General features: G+C 40.3%; 2 protein-coding genes across 3 annotated transcripts; one reads left to right on the top strand and one right to left on the bottom strand.

Moving 5' to 3' along the window:
- Positions 1–42: 42 nt before the first annotated feature.
- LOC6500870 (prion-like-(Q/N-rich) domain-bearing protein 25) lies at positions 43–6069 on the bottom strand. Of its 2 annotated transcripts, none has more exons than XM_044714231.1 (10): positions 5971–6069; positions 2741–3048; positions 2563–2680; positions 1870–2502; positions 1685–1804; positions 1501–1620; positions 1031–1438; positions 839–970; positions 623–775; positions 43–557 (listed from the first exon to the last, which is right to left on the bottom strand). In XM_044714231.1, the coding sequence occupies exons 2-10, from the start codon at positions 2849–2851 to the stop codon at positions 457–459; spliced, it is 1896 nt and encodes a 631-aa protein (XP_044570166.1). In that variant the 5' UTR covers positions 2852–3048; positions 5971–6069; the 3' UTR covers positions 43–456. The 2 variants fall into 2 exon arrangements, with proteins under 2 accessions (XP_044570166.1, XP_001954076.2); XM_001954040.4 differs by lacking the exon at positions 5971–6069 and adding an exon at positions 4175–4301.
- A 4728-nt stretch (positions 6070–10797) lies between these two features.
- On the top strand, positions 10798–13037 carry LOC6499715 (sialin). The gene is made up of 6 exons (XM_001954039.4): positions 10798–11303; positions 11424–11657; positions 11716–12015; positions 12095–12377; positions 12463–12704; positions 12755–13037. The coding sequence occupies exons 1-6, from the start codon at positions 11007–11009 to the stop codon at positions 12917–12919; spliced, it is 1521 nt and encodes a 506-aa protein (XP_001954075.1). The 5' UTR covers positions 10798–11006; the 3' UTR covers positions 12920–13037.
- The last annotated feature ends 414 nt before the right edge of the window (positions 13038–13451 follow it).

The following is a 13451-nucleotide window of genomic DNA, read 5'->3' as shown; positions in this document are numbered from 1 at the left end:
GTTCTATGATCAAGAAAAATGTAATTTAAATTTGAAACACCATTTTCTAGATTTGATACAACTCTCCGTTGGCCTTAGTTTATTAGAAGGTATATTACAATTTGGTTAAAATCTGGTCAACAATCAGTTAAACTCGAAACCTAAAGCTAGTTTGTCTTTATTTTTAGCCACATTAGATAAGCAAGAGTCCCTCTGGGGGTTCAACTCCGTTTATTGCTTCGTATCTTATATTATATATCAGCTTAAAACTACTTGATTCATTTTCACGTTGCGTATGGTCCGTGTTGGGACCATGCCACTGGCTTGGCTAATACTGGCTTCTCCAGTCCACCAAGGTGGAGCCAACGGATATCCCCATAGCCCAAGGGTTCCTTGCCCTCCGTTTCCACCTTCTTGTTATTATTTTAATCATGATTCATTACTCCCTCTATAATATTTAGCAAGATAAGTTGGCTCTTAATAGTAGGCCTGCTTAATGGCCGCACTAGTGATCAGGAAAGCGGAGCCAATCAGCACGAAAGTGATGATTTTTAAAGCACTGGGTCTGCCGGAAGAATCTGTGGATTATTTTGAAAATATATTATTTTTAAGTTATTTTATAGTATTTTTGTAGAAAACTCACTTTTCTTATTGGAGATAACCCTAATACACTGCTTCTGATCAGAGCTCGTTGTATATCCGAATTTGCACTGACACACGGAGTTGCGGCACTCCACGTTTTCGGGATCCTTCTCGATGAAGCACTCTGTGGCCTTTGTGCAGGATTCACCAAGCTCTGTAAAAAATTTAAAAAAAAATATCAACAAAGGAGGCCAAGAGCTGGATAATAATTACTCACCTCGTTTTACCTCACACAGGCCGTTCTTTTCGTGCTGTTCTTCGGTGCAGGCGCACTTTCCCTCCGAGTTGCAACTGGCCAGCAGTGGCTTGCACTGCTCATCGTCGACGCACTCGTCTTCCAGTTCCTCAGCTGAAAGAGGACATTTTTGTAAAGGGTTTCATTCAGGTTTTGAATAGAATTTCCACCCACCTTCCTTCAGGCACTGATCCTTGAAGTGCACATAGCCCTTACGACACTGGCATGTGCGTCCTTGCTCCTCATCAGTGCTCTTGTTGACACAGGATGTGTTCTCGGCGATGCACTCATCATCCTCCGAACACTCGGCCCCGATGCCTCTTACGCAGGCTTCGTCCTTTTCGAAGAAATTATCCGCGCAGACACACAGGCGATTGGAGCAAACAGAGTTATCCACTGGACAGCCGTCGTTGGACTCGCACTCGGCGCCCAGACCCTGCTTATATTCACATAGCTGCTTGATGGCATCGTACAGAGCATACTCCTCACAAGTACACCGCCTGGGAATCTCCGGATGGCAATAAGAGGCTCCAAACGGACTGCACTGGCTATTCGATGTGCAGGACAAATGATACTGGATGGCTATGGATATTAGGATGAAAATCATTCAAAATAGTTCATGGTTAAGTTTAGAATTAACCTACGTTTTCTGCAGTTTCGCAGATCCCGCTCGTAGAAATAATTCTTTTGGCAATTACAGGTCTTCGTCAGGTCATCAAACTCGTACTCGCACTCATCCGTGCTCTCGGCAATTTCCCCCAGTTCTAAAAAGGTTTATTTGATTTTAGATTAATTAATAAATCCAGATTGGAGATCTTTATGACTTGCCTGCAAAGCACTTTCCGTTGCGTGCATAGTAGCCCTGCCGGCACAGGCAAATCTTATTGGAGCAAATAGAATGGGGCAATCCCGTGCAGGTCTTGCCATTATCCGTACAGCTGCTGCCATCTGGACATAAAAATAGGTACATTTAATCCTTCAATGCTATTGAATATTTCGTATGAGACACTCACACTTTTTGTCATCGGCGTCATCGTCGTCGCGACTGGATCCCAGGGTGGAGTAGGTCTTGATGTCCTCGTCATCGAAGCGGAAGAGGGCGGGCAGGCGGCTTCTACGGCTATGGGTGATGCTGCGATTTCGGCTGGAGTTGCGTCGACTGCTGGTGCTGGTTGAGGCGGTGGCTGTGTGAGCGCCCCCTCCTCCCATTGTGGTGGTGGCAACGTTCCTCACACTGCGCCCCAGTTCCTTAAGTTCGTACTTCTCTATGCTCGTCTGAACGGCGATCTCGTGGGAGCGCGGTGAGATGAGGGGCTCGGTGTCGCCGTTGATGAGCGGCGAGAGGGGGGCAAAGGACACCTGGGCGGCGGCATCGCTATGAGTGGGCGGGGGGGCGTGCACGAAGGCCTTGGTTAGCTGCCTGCGGCCAAAGATCGTGGTAACCGTTTCAGCCGGTTGATCGGTCGTCTCGGTGATCGCCTCCGCCGTGGTGGAGTCATCATCCCCGCCTGTTGTCTCTGTGTTGGTGGGCGGGACCTCGGATGTGGTAGGAATCTCATCGACATAGGTGCATACTAGACCCACGCACTCTGCTGTGGCGTCCAGTGCATCACAATCCTCATTAACGACGCAGGCATCGTTTTCTTCTGCAATAAATGAATAGTTTGAATTATTTAATAACTGAATAGTATATTTAATTTACTTACCCATTGATTTGCGACGACAGATGTTTCCATATCTGTTGTAATAGCCATTGGCACAGCCACATACGTTTTCCTGACAGCTCACAGATGCACGATCGTAGCCAAAGTAGCAGTCCAAGTCCTTTAAATTTATGGTTAATCATGGTTATGGTTATAGTTATAGTAGATAGTTATATCCTACCGTATCGCAAGACTCGCCGAGTCCGTTCAATGGGCGACACTTGCCGCGCAGATAGGTTTGGCCATCGGCGCAATCGCAGACCCCGGCTTTACAACTGGCTCCCGTTGGCATAAGATTGCACTGGACGCTATCGTCGCACCGTTCACCAATGAGCGACGTCGCCAGGCATTGCGTGAAGTTCTCCGCGAGCACTGAGTCGAATGTGGAGCACCCGCACTGCCCGTTGGCCAAGTCGCAGCTCGAGCCGTCAGCTGTGCAGTCTGCCTCGCTTTCACATGGCCAAAAAACAGCCAACGCGCCGCCGTCGCCTGCAATTTATACAAAAAACAAAAACCGAAAAAAAATTACAATAAATGGTAGTAAGAAAGTTTCCAAGCCGTAGTAACAACAGCAATAGTATGTCCAGGCGAAACTAAAACCACAAGTTTGCTAATTAAAAATTTACGGCTAATACATGTAGGAAGTATAAAGCCGGTGCCTGTGTCCACACTCGGATGTGTCGACCCAGTTACGGAACTGGCTTTTGGGGAAGGCCCTCTTGGGCTGGTTTAATTATTCAAAACCGACCACAGTTCCCACAGCAAAGAAACCTAATTGTTAGTACCTTCTAGACATTTGCAATAAATTTACAAGTTTCATTGAATCACAATGTTCTTATTTTATACTTCAAACTATAAATATCCTTTAAAGAGTCCTTAGAATAAATCCTTATACATTTTTTCAATCAAATCCATCTCGCCAATCTTGGCAAGACCACACCCATTTATCTACCTGGTCAGCCGATAATTAAGCTTATATAAAAACTATCCTGTGGTAGAAAATTCCTCGCATCCTGACTGAAAAACTTCATTCGGCACGCAACGTGTCGGGGCCGCAATTTATTACGTATACGCCAACGACTTCCGGATGAGGTTGCGGCAAACGAAAAAATTTCCATTTAACGCAGTCACAACAACAATGAAAAATATCAAATAAAAAACAAGAAAAAGGACCTGGAGCTGAAGCAGGATTAAAGGGGGGCAGCAGTCTGAGGTATTAGCAATAACAATATCAACGCTAAAATTCGCTCGACGCTTGCCACTTTAATTTCCATTTTCCGTGGCCGGCAAAACAATTTCTCAAAGGAGCCACAGGACCTTGGGCGCGGGATATCGTGTAAGAGCCTTAGACGGGTCGGGTGCCGGGTCAATAGGGCAAAGTACTTGACCTTGATTGCGTTTGCATTAATTACTCCGGTTCTTTAATGTTATGACTGCTGATATTTGTTCACCAATTTGGGCTGCCCTTTGGATGTCCTCACACCCGATTAAACGCGACTTTAATTCAATTACCGGAAATTGCTCGCAACATTTCGGGATTGTTACTTAGCCACATGCTTTTTGGTTTTATTTTGTTTGAATGGTTTTTTTTTTCTCTTATTTCTTCGCCATTTACCTTGAGGATTAAGGAGCGCGACACACAGGACACTGAGGGTCAGAAAAATGTGGAAGGTTGACATTTCCGGTGGTAGAGTGAACTTTTCCGAACTACAAGCAAATACGGCCGAAAGGCAACTGGCCATTTAGTGTGGGGATTCAACTATATCGAGTGGCCGATTCCGGTTAATCTTATCTTCAGCTCGCCCATAAAAATATATTCTCAAAAATCGATGATTACCCGGTAGCGATTGGAAACTGCCTAGCTTTTTTTGGGGGTTTTGCTTTCGAGGTAGTTTTTCCAGATAATCCTAATTTTGGAAAAAATTACATTCGAGTTTATCCAAATGGACTCGTCATATCCCAGCAGAATGGAAATGGGTTGCCAAGGGTACAGTGATTACCCACTTTGTTGGCCTATCTTTTTTCGGGAGCTCCGTATCAGTAAGAGGTGTACTTATCAACATCAAACACCTGGCTAACACACCTGTTCTCAGGTATAATGGCTGTAGTAAAATGTTAGCCCCTTCGGACGCGTCTCGGAAAGAGTTAAGCTGATAACACTAAGGCAGCTGGTTCATATCACCGGAAAAGTAACAATGCGTGAATCACTCAACTAAAAGATTATGTATATATTTTAGGTAATTAGAGTTAAGTCGGGTAATTGGTAATTTTCTGCGGCAATAAATCATCTTTAAATCGAAAGTTCATGGTTACTATGCTTTTATTTACATACAATATTAGATCATATTGATAATCATAAAAAAACATAAGTGGATTAATCCTTCCCATTAGATTTTAATTTGTTTTTAATCAAAATCAAAGAAGATGGTTCAAATTGAAGAATAGTTACAAAGAAGGTTCCTTAAGGGGTGAATCCTTAGGTCATTAAATCGTCTGATAGTGGTAGATACTATTCTATCTGTCTCTTGATTGATATAGCCATCGATATTGCACTGACCCAAAGACAAAACTTTTCGAAACTCTCCAAGGGGTGTTTTCCATGGAATCCCACTCTGCGTGTTCCCAATTCTTCATATGTACATGTACATGTAACATATATATTTTTGTCCTGCGCCTCCAAGTCCTACGATTCTCATCGATGTCGTCGCGAGTACGTGGAGTTTGTAAATTACTAATCGCATTGTATTTATAATTCAATATGAATTATGTGTTAAAAATAGCGTAACAATGGCGGCCCCGAGTGGCGCATTAGATGACCTTGAAATTTATCGAACAAGTGAAAAACCAATCGAGCTAAAAGGGGTTAATTGGAGTAAGTGGAATCCCCTAAGGAATTAAAACTGCCCTCAGGATTATCTAAACGTTAATCTGTGCACAGTGCATTCGGCTATTAAGTCTATTGTTCAGACTCGAGTGGAATATAATCCCTAATGAAGCCCGCTTCTAGGATTCCAACAATGCGTAAGCCTTAATTTGTCTCTACATTGCGTTTCAATTTTCGCGCTCGCTCGGCCAATGTTGTTGCTGCTGTTTTGGTTTTCCCTTTGAGTTTAGAGACATAACGTAAAAGGACATTTTGTGGCTATAAAAATACTATGGCACGCACGCGATGAAATGAAAAGAGCAGCGACAGGTGCAAGAGAAATTATAGACCTTCCGAACCGCCTTCCAGCCCGCCCGAAAACACATTATATACAACTTTTTATAAAAAACCCAGATATGGATACACGTATGTCTGTACATTGTACATACTCATGTGTGCCCAAAGTTATTTAGCACAAGTGCAAGGACGCACTCTGAAATTATCGACTCGAAGTGTCCCATTGAATTAAGGATTTTTTTGTTACTCACATGTTTCTTAATGTTCAGCTTAAAGTTGGCAAGTTGATACTCCTTTTATGATCTGCTTCATCAGAGAATAAGTCACTACTAGTATTCACAAATCACTTTATTTTTGGAAAGATTTTTTCAAAAGCCTTTATCACTCTCTTTCAGAACTTTCACTTTAAAAACTTTCAAGTTTAAGTTACACAAGAATATGGCTTCAAAACTTTTTAGAATCTGGAATCCATATTTAATCAACTAATGCATTCAACAATGAAATCAACGAATAATACTAATAATAAACTAAATTAGTGGATTTCAAGAACACATGCGATTAGGCTCGTTAGTTACCTGGGAATGGATACCAGGAACGGAAATGGAAATGGGAATGGGAATGGGAATTGGGAAACTAGGGGAGTAGGGAATGAGTTCCACATTCGATATGTAATAAATGACGCCCTATTAATGTTTGTGTTGGGGAGCCCTCGGCTGTAAGGGTGTAGGTGAGTATGCTGGTGATTTTGGTGTGGTTATGCATATAATGGATTGAAATACGTTAAGCGTTGGCCCCCCCAATGTGATGACCTCCATGACCCGTCCTTTGTGGTCAAGACGTTTCTATATTCTTTGGCCAATCGATACTCATTCAAGTTTTTGAACCAAAAACAATATTAATGCGACCAATTATGTAATAACGAAATGATTAATTTCACATATTTTTGCCATTATTACTTTTATTTCATAAAAATCCAGGTGTCTAATAATTCTGGTTTTAGTAGATAAATTAATTTTTTATTATCTTTGAAGTGTTAATTAATCGTCAAGGATTCACTGCATAATTTTGCGCGCACGCCGTCTAACCGCGGAACTGCTTTTACGCCACGAATTGGTCGAAAGAGCCACGTTTTAAGGCCCGATCCTTACGTAGCAAGCTTCAAGCCGCTACTGTTGGCTTTTCCCTCCGATTCGTGGGTTTACGACTGCCTGCGAGACTCCACGAACACTACCGTCAGAGCGAAAGTGAAAGCGGGAGAGCGTTTAAGCCAAAATATTACCAAGACGGCCAACAGGAGAGAGTGCACTCGAAAATAAACAATAGCTCTAAGCTTAAAAGGTAAAAATCTATTTTAAACAAATATTTAACTATTTGTAGTTAGTTTAGTAAGTTACAGTAGCACAAAATTAATCAAAAATGCTTATAAAATGTTAAGCCAAGCCTTAAGTCTACAAAGAATGAAAGAGATTTAAGTCAAAACCAAACTTAAAATAATAATATTTTTTCCATGATATAACTCTTCCAGGATATAATGATTTAAATTAAAGAAAGTTATTTGTATAACTTTCAAGTGTAGTTAAAGCGTGAGAATGACTATGCTAAGTGAGGGAGAGCCAGTCAGTGGGCCAAATTCGACTCACGTCTTCGGGCTCTAAAGGTAAATGTGATTGTAACTATATTTCAACCCACTGGCGGAGCAACAATTTTCCGCCCTGCAACCGTCGTTAGTTTTTGATAGTAAGAATGTACATACATATCCTTCGTATATATTCGGGTGAGTGTCCAGGTGAATAAGTGTGTCATAGGACTGCCATGGACTATTTGATGGCTTATAAAGTTCTTTCAGGTTGAAAAACAACATAAAAAAAACACTGAGTATCAAGGAATGCAAAAACTGAATTATAGAAAATTACTTTAAGGCACTTTGCCCAGGTATCGCTTACAAAAATTGTTTCCTCACTGCAACTGACTGTATTTTTACATAGACCACAATAAATCTCTGACAGAAATTGAGGGAAGAAAATAAAAAATAGGGTCAAGTGGCCGCATTGGAATTGAACCAACTACCGTGCTCGGAACATGCCATGCTTCCTATCCCTCAGTCAGGACCTGAAAGGATTCGACAGTAAAGCTTTCCTAAAAAAAATATGGTAAGGAAAATAAACCAAAGAGAAAACCTGGAGGTGAAAGAGATACCAATACACCAAACAGGATAATATCCTATGGTCAGTATGTGTCAGGTGTATAAATTCTTGGCTAGAAGGACATTGAGCCCAGCTTCTATTTGATTAAAATATTTACACTATTGGTAATCTTAAAAGTTGTCTTTGGAAGGTAATTATCATATTTACACTTACATCCAACATTAAAGCTTTTAAAGCGACTGACATATGTATCACAACTGTTACCAAAGTGGGTGTAATAAGTCAAAACCATGTGTGACTAGTATGTGATGACGTAGTAGTCGGTTGTGTCCAACGCAGCGACAGATGGCAAATGGGGCCATCACGGCGTAATGACTTAAACAGTGTTGAAGCACAGTCTTGAGCTGAGAATGGCATATGGGCCGCCTCAAATGGGCCGCCACTTGGAGACTATTTTGCTAGTCATATATTATTTAAGTAATCTAATTATTTGTTGTTCCTCTGCATTTTTAATCTTGTGGTCAAAAGATGTTCCACAAAAAAAATCTTCTGCCATTTCTATACCATTTTGTTGTCATAGAATATATATAAAATATTTACTCTATTTCTATTGCAGTTTGAACACGTGTCGAGGGCTATTTTTTCTTGTCTGGCGTTAAATTTTGTCATTTTCCGTTTTAGAAAAAAACATTCATGTACTCACACAACATTTGCTTTTACGACAATCCGCGGAGTGAGCCGCTAAGGCGAGTACGAGTGCGAGCGTGGAAATTTGTTGGATTTGCTCCGCCCCACTCGCTGAGCTCCCCAGCGGCTGACGGGGCTATTTTTAGCCTCCATAACAAAGTGTTTTGCTGGCCGGGACACGCGACCAGGACAAGGTAACGTTATGGCCAGTAGTATGGCGTGGTATGGTAACATGTTGGCTATGCAAATGCAAACAATGCATTCATTGCCCTCGAGAGTCGATGGCAACATATGCGCTCAAAGGACTCAAATGACAAGCCAAAAACAAAAAACGGAAAACGACAAATTTAAGAATTTGAAATGAGGAGCAGTTTAGTCACTCGAATGTAGGCGACATGTGTGCCATATGAATAAAAAATCAATCAAAAAGTCTGTAAATGTATAAAACGTCCCAGTCCCAGGACGCTCACAGACAGGATCTTCCCCACTTCCCATACCACACTCATGCCAAATGAGCTAACAACGAACATCGGAAAAGAATGAAAGCAATACCAACTCACCTGTGTGTGACTCATAAAAAATGCAACATTTTAATCGAAATATAGTGCAAGTCAGGCAAAAAAATAGGACTGGGTGCATTGAGAATAAGCGATGCGTCCATTTAGATAAGCAGAAATGCATTTGTCTACAAATGCACTGTGTGCATTAAAAAAAAAAAAAAAGAAATTAGAGTTATCCAAATATATCACATTCAGTTACAGAACACTTTGCTGCCATCTTAGATTAAATTCTGGGATATGATTAAAAGTTATTAAGCCATTGATCAATAAACTGATGAATATGTAAAATACACATTTTTCTATAAATAAATTGTAAAACAAAAACAATAAATTTTAAATTGAAATATTATAAATTAAGACCTTCTTTAGTCCTTCATCTATTATATTAAATACAATTTCTAACAATAATTTTTTGAAGAAGAATTCTGAATATATTTGTTCTTGAAATGTTCAGTTTTTCAAATATATACCATAGTTACCGGTTTCAGCCCCTAAATATGTTTAAGTACAAACGATTTATTCATTATTTTGATATCCTTTATGGAAGATATGGGTCTTTTAAGAAAATATTTTATACCTTTGTTTAATATTTCCTTAAATCTTTATTTTCATTCAAATATATTTGAATAAATATATTTAATAAAACATAGCCGTTTAACACCCTTTTTGTTTGCCCAGTGTACCCTATACCATGTGAACCCCGGCTAAGGACATGCAAAAGCCAATTGCCTGTCAGGACGGTCAAAGCGTGCACTTTGGCTGGACTGCACTCTATATCCTTGCACACTACCCACTACCCCCTGCCACTGCCAATTCTGATAGCAGAAATCGGAACGTGAAAAACGTTTTCCGACGTGCCGGGTATTACACACCATCACACTGTTTACATTTTTTTGTTTTATTTTTTTGCCAGTGGCATTGCTTTCACTCTGTTTGCTTTTTTCACCTGCTTTTTCCATTTTCCTCTATTACGTGTGTTAACTGGCCGAGCACCAATCCGTGGGGGAATCCGTTCCGGCTTAAAATGAGTCGGCGAAATAATTGCCGGGATTAGTAAATGTCAAAAGGCTAACGGGCTTGTCCCTCCATCTCCTAGTCCAAATACCCAGCTCGACTTAATTAAATTATGGCACAGGGAATTTTTTATTCACCTTATGACCAGGACGATTTGAAATTGAAAAGTTTCTTAAACAACAGGAAATATTAAAAATTGGACAACAAAAATATTCCATAAAATACTATTATTTTGAAGTTGTTTGAAAGCTATTAGTTACTTTTGTTTCAAATCAAATATTTTATTCTTATAACTCCTTATATCCAATGTAGTTTAATGTTTGATTTTGAGTCACAATATATTTAATATATTAATGTCAGTAAACTAAATTTTAAACGCTTAAACTAAAATAAGTGACAGTTGGTAACGTTTTGTTATATCTTTAACGATAACAATATTACCTTAAGATTTATTTGACCTAAATCCGGTTTGAGTTCTCTAAATTAAAAAAATGGACAATCTATCAAATCTGTAGCACTCATCACAACTTTCTGAAAGCCTAGAAACGCTAAAAGCTAAGTTTGAATGCTGGGGCTTTGATTTTGAGGCGCTTTCTTATCGGGTTTTTTGAACGAGCATGTGTTCGCTGTCTAGCTTACAGTTACCAGAAATATTCCCCATATTTTGGGGGAGAGAACAACGATAAACTAACCGACAGATCGTGACAAATTGCAAATAATTCCGCGTTTTTACATCGCCAGCCGATCGACTAGCATTTCCAGCGGTTTCGAAGTCAGTCGCTCTTTAGCTTGGGTCACCTGCGGTTTTGGGACCGTCCCCCATGTTTCGATAAGTGTTTTGTGTCTGTATTGGAAATAAATTTTAAAATTATTTACTAAAATATGTCATGCAAATCGTGGACCCTGCCGCGCATGTCGCAATCGGGTCCATCCACCCACAGTCTCCTGAATTCAGTGCGCCTCACTTATGCCTTATGCGCTTTTTTGAATTGTTTTCTTCACGCCGCCATGAGAAACATGCTCGGCATGATTATACTGAAAATGGTCAAGCCCCGCCCAGAGGATCACCTGGAGACTGCATCCCAGGTGGCCCAACAGCTGGGGGAGTACAATGTTACCACTACGGGACGCTGTGGGGACTATCGACTCGGCCCCAACCCAATAGTCCAAGTGCCCCAGGCAAGTTGACGTTGCTTCTGTGTTTTACTCCAAAAAAAAGAACATAGTTTAAGAATTATTATGCTTATTAGATGCACAAAAAGACTACTAATTTCGAAATTTATGATACAATATTTGTAGACAGGTGATTTGCATTGGACCCGTAACCAGGAGTTAACATTTCCCGGAATTTATTATTATGGCTATGTGGTTTCCTTATTTCTTGCCGGTCATTTAGCTGATCGATACAGCAGCAAGAGGATTTTAATCCTATCTCTTGCCCTGACAGCCCTGGTCTATATCCTGTTACCATTAATGGCTCATTACAGCTTCGAAGCGGCAGCGGCCAATCTGGTAATCTGTGGAATACTGGCGGTAGATTAGAAAATATTCAGAATAACTTAAAACTTACAATTAAAGAAATTTTATCCAGGGCGGCGGAAATCCAGCTATGTATAAGCTCTTCGTTATTTGGGCGCATCCCACGGAAAGGACCTCTTTGATTGCGTTTGCCTACAGCGGGATTCTTATAGGATCTCTGATGATATTTCCCCTGGCTGGTTTCCTAAGCGAATTTTTCTGGGAGCTCCCGTTCTACGTACTGGGCTCCGTGTCATTGATTTTTGGAATAATTTGCTTCTGGCTCATATACGACAATTTGGACCAACATCCTCGTATATCAAAGACGGAATTGGACTACTTACAACAAGGAGTTGTGGTGCAAACCAATCCGGTAAGCTTTATGTCGGTTTCTTCTATAATCTATAAGAATCAAAAGCTTTAATTCAATTATATAATGATTTATTTTTCAGACGGCTAAGGTTCCTTGGAAAAAATTGCTGAGCTCCCTTCCGGTATACTCCTTCATTATGACCCATGTATTTCATAATTACACATTCTTGGTGCTTGCAATTTTAATGCCACGATTAATGCGTGAGGCCATGGAATTTGATTTGAGGCATGTGGGTGTTTTCTCATCTATTCCGTTCTTGGGCGCATGCTGCTCCAAGGCAGTGTGCATCCTTGGCGGAGGCTACCTAGAGCGACGCATGGGATCTCAGCAAAACTGGATACGTCGGCTTCTTTATGTGATCAGTAATGTCGAACAGTTAAATTATTCTTAATACTTATTAATATTTTAAATCCATTGTGCAATATCCTGCACATTGTGTGCATACAGGCTGCATTGTGACAATATCCTGCACAATCGTCATCATCATGTCTGATTGTGGAAACAAAATGTTGGTTCTGTTTATGTTTTCCCTACTCATGTGCTTCTCGGATATGGGATTCGGCATCTACTGGCCCACCTTGCTTTACTTTGGGCCCTCCTTTGCGGGTTTAATTTCGGGAGTGGCCAATGGATTGGCGCATCTATCCGGATTTTTGGCGCCACAACTTGTTGCCTCCCTCGTGCATACCGTAAGCTGTAAGAAATATTATCAAAACAGGACTAAATGTATAACTTTCAGGGTAGTAAACCCGAATGGAATATGGTTCTGTTGAGTTTGGTTGCCTTTAACATCATGGCCTTGCTGGTATTTGGATTGTGCAGCAGTACCAACTTACAACCATGGGATCCAAGAAGCAATAAGGCGCCAACTAGAAACAGAGAAGCCAAAGAGAATAATAGTTAGCTTTTAATTTGTTTTCGTTGTTTTAAATTTTTCGCGCCAAGTTGCGTTTAACATTTTTATCGATAAAATAACAGCTAGAGATGTGATAACAGAATAATAAATACTGTTTCAACTTTAAGGGATTTGCCAACTAAATATTTTACTTCTAAGTTAATAATTAACTACTTTTAATATGGAATATTTAGGCGAAATTTACTTATTCACTTTGCTGATCTAAAAATTCCTCACCAATCACCTTCAGAAACAACCAAAAAGCATTCAAAGTAGTATTCATTTTTCTAATAAAATGAATTTTGTAAATATTCAACACTAAATGGATAGGATGGATACTTTTTAAAAATGAATGGTTAGCGGGAGATCCAAACCTATCGATAGCTGTCTGATTCCTATCTTTTTTTTAGATCAGAAACACAGGGCAACTCGTGTATAGCTATCGTTTGGAACGCGACGTTGCCAGATTTTCCATAAATAGCTAGATCTAGCATAAAAAAGCTACAGTGCAACCCTGCTTTTTAAATCAATCCTTCTTGAC

Source organism: Drosophila ananassae, chromosome 2L (genome assembly GCF_017639315.1).
Source record: "Drosophila ananassae strain 14024-0371.13 chromosome 2L, ASM1763931v2, whole genome shotgun sequence".
Lineage (NCBI taxonomy): Eukaryota > Metazoa > Arthropoda > Insecta > Diptera > Drosophilidae > Drosophila > Drosophila ananassae.
The sequence above is the reverse complement of the archived record's forward strand: the minus strand, read 5'-3'. Positions and strand labels throughout refer to the sequence as shown.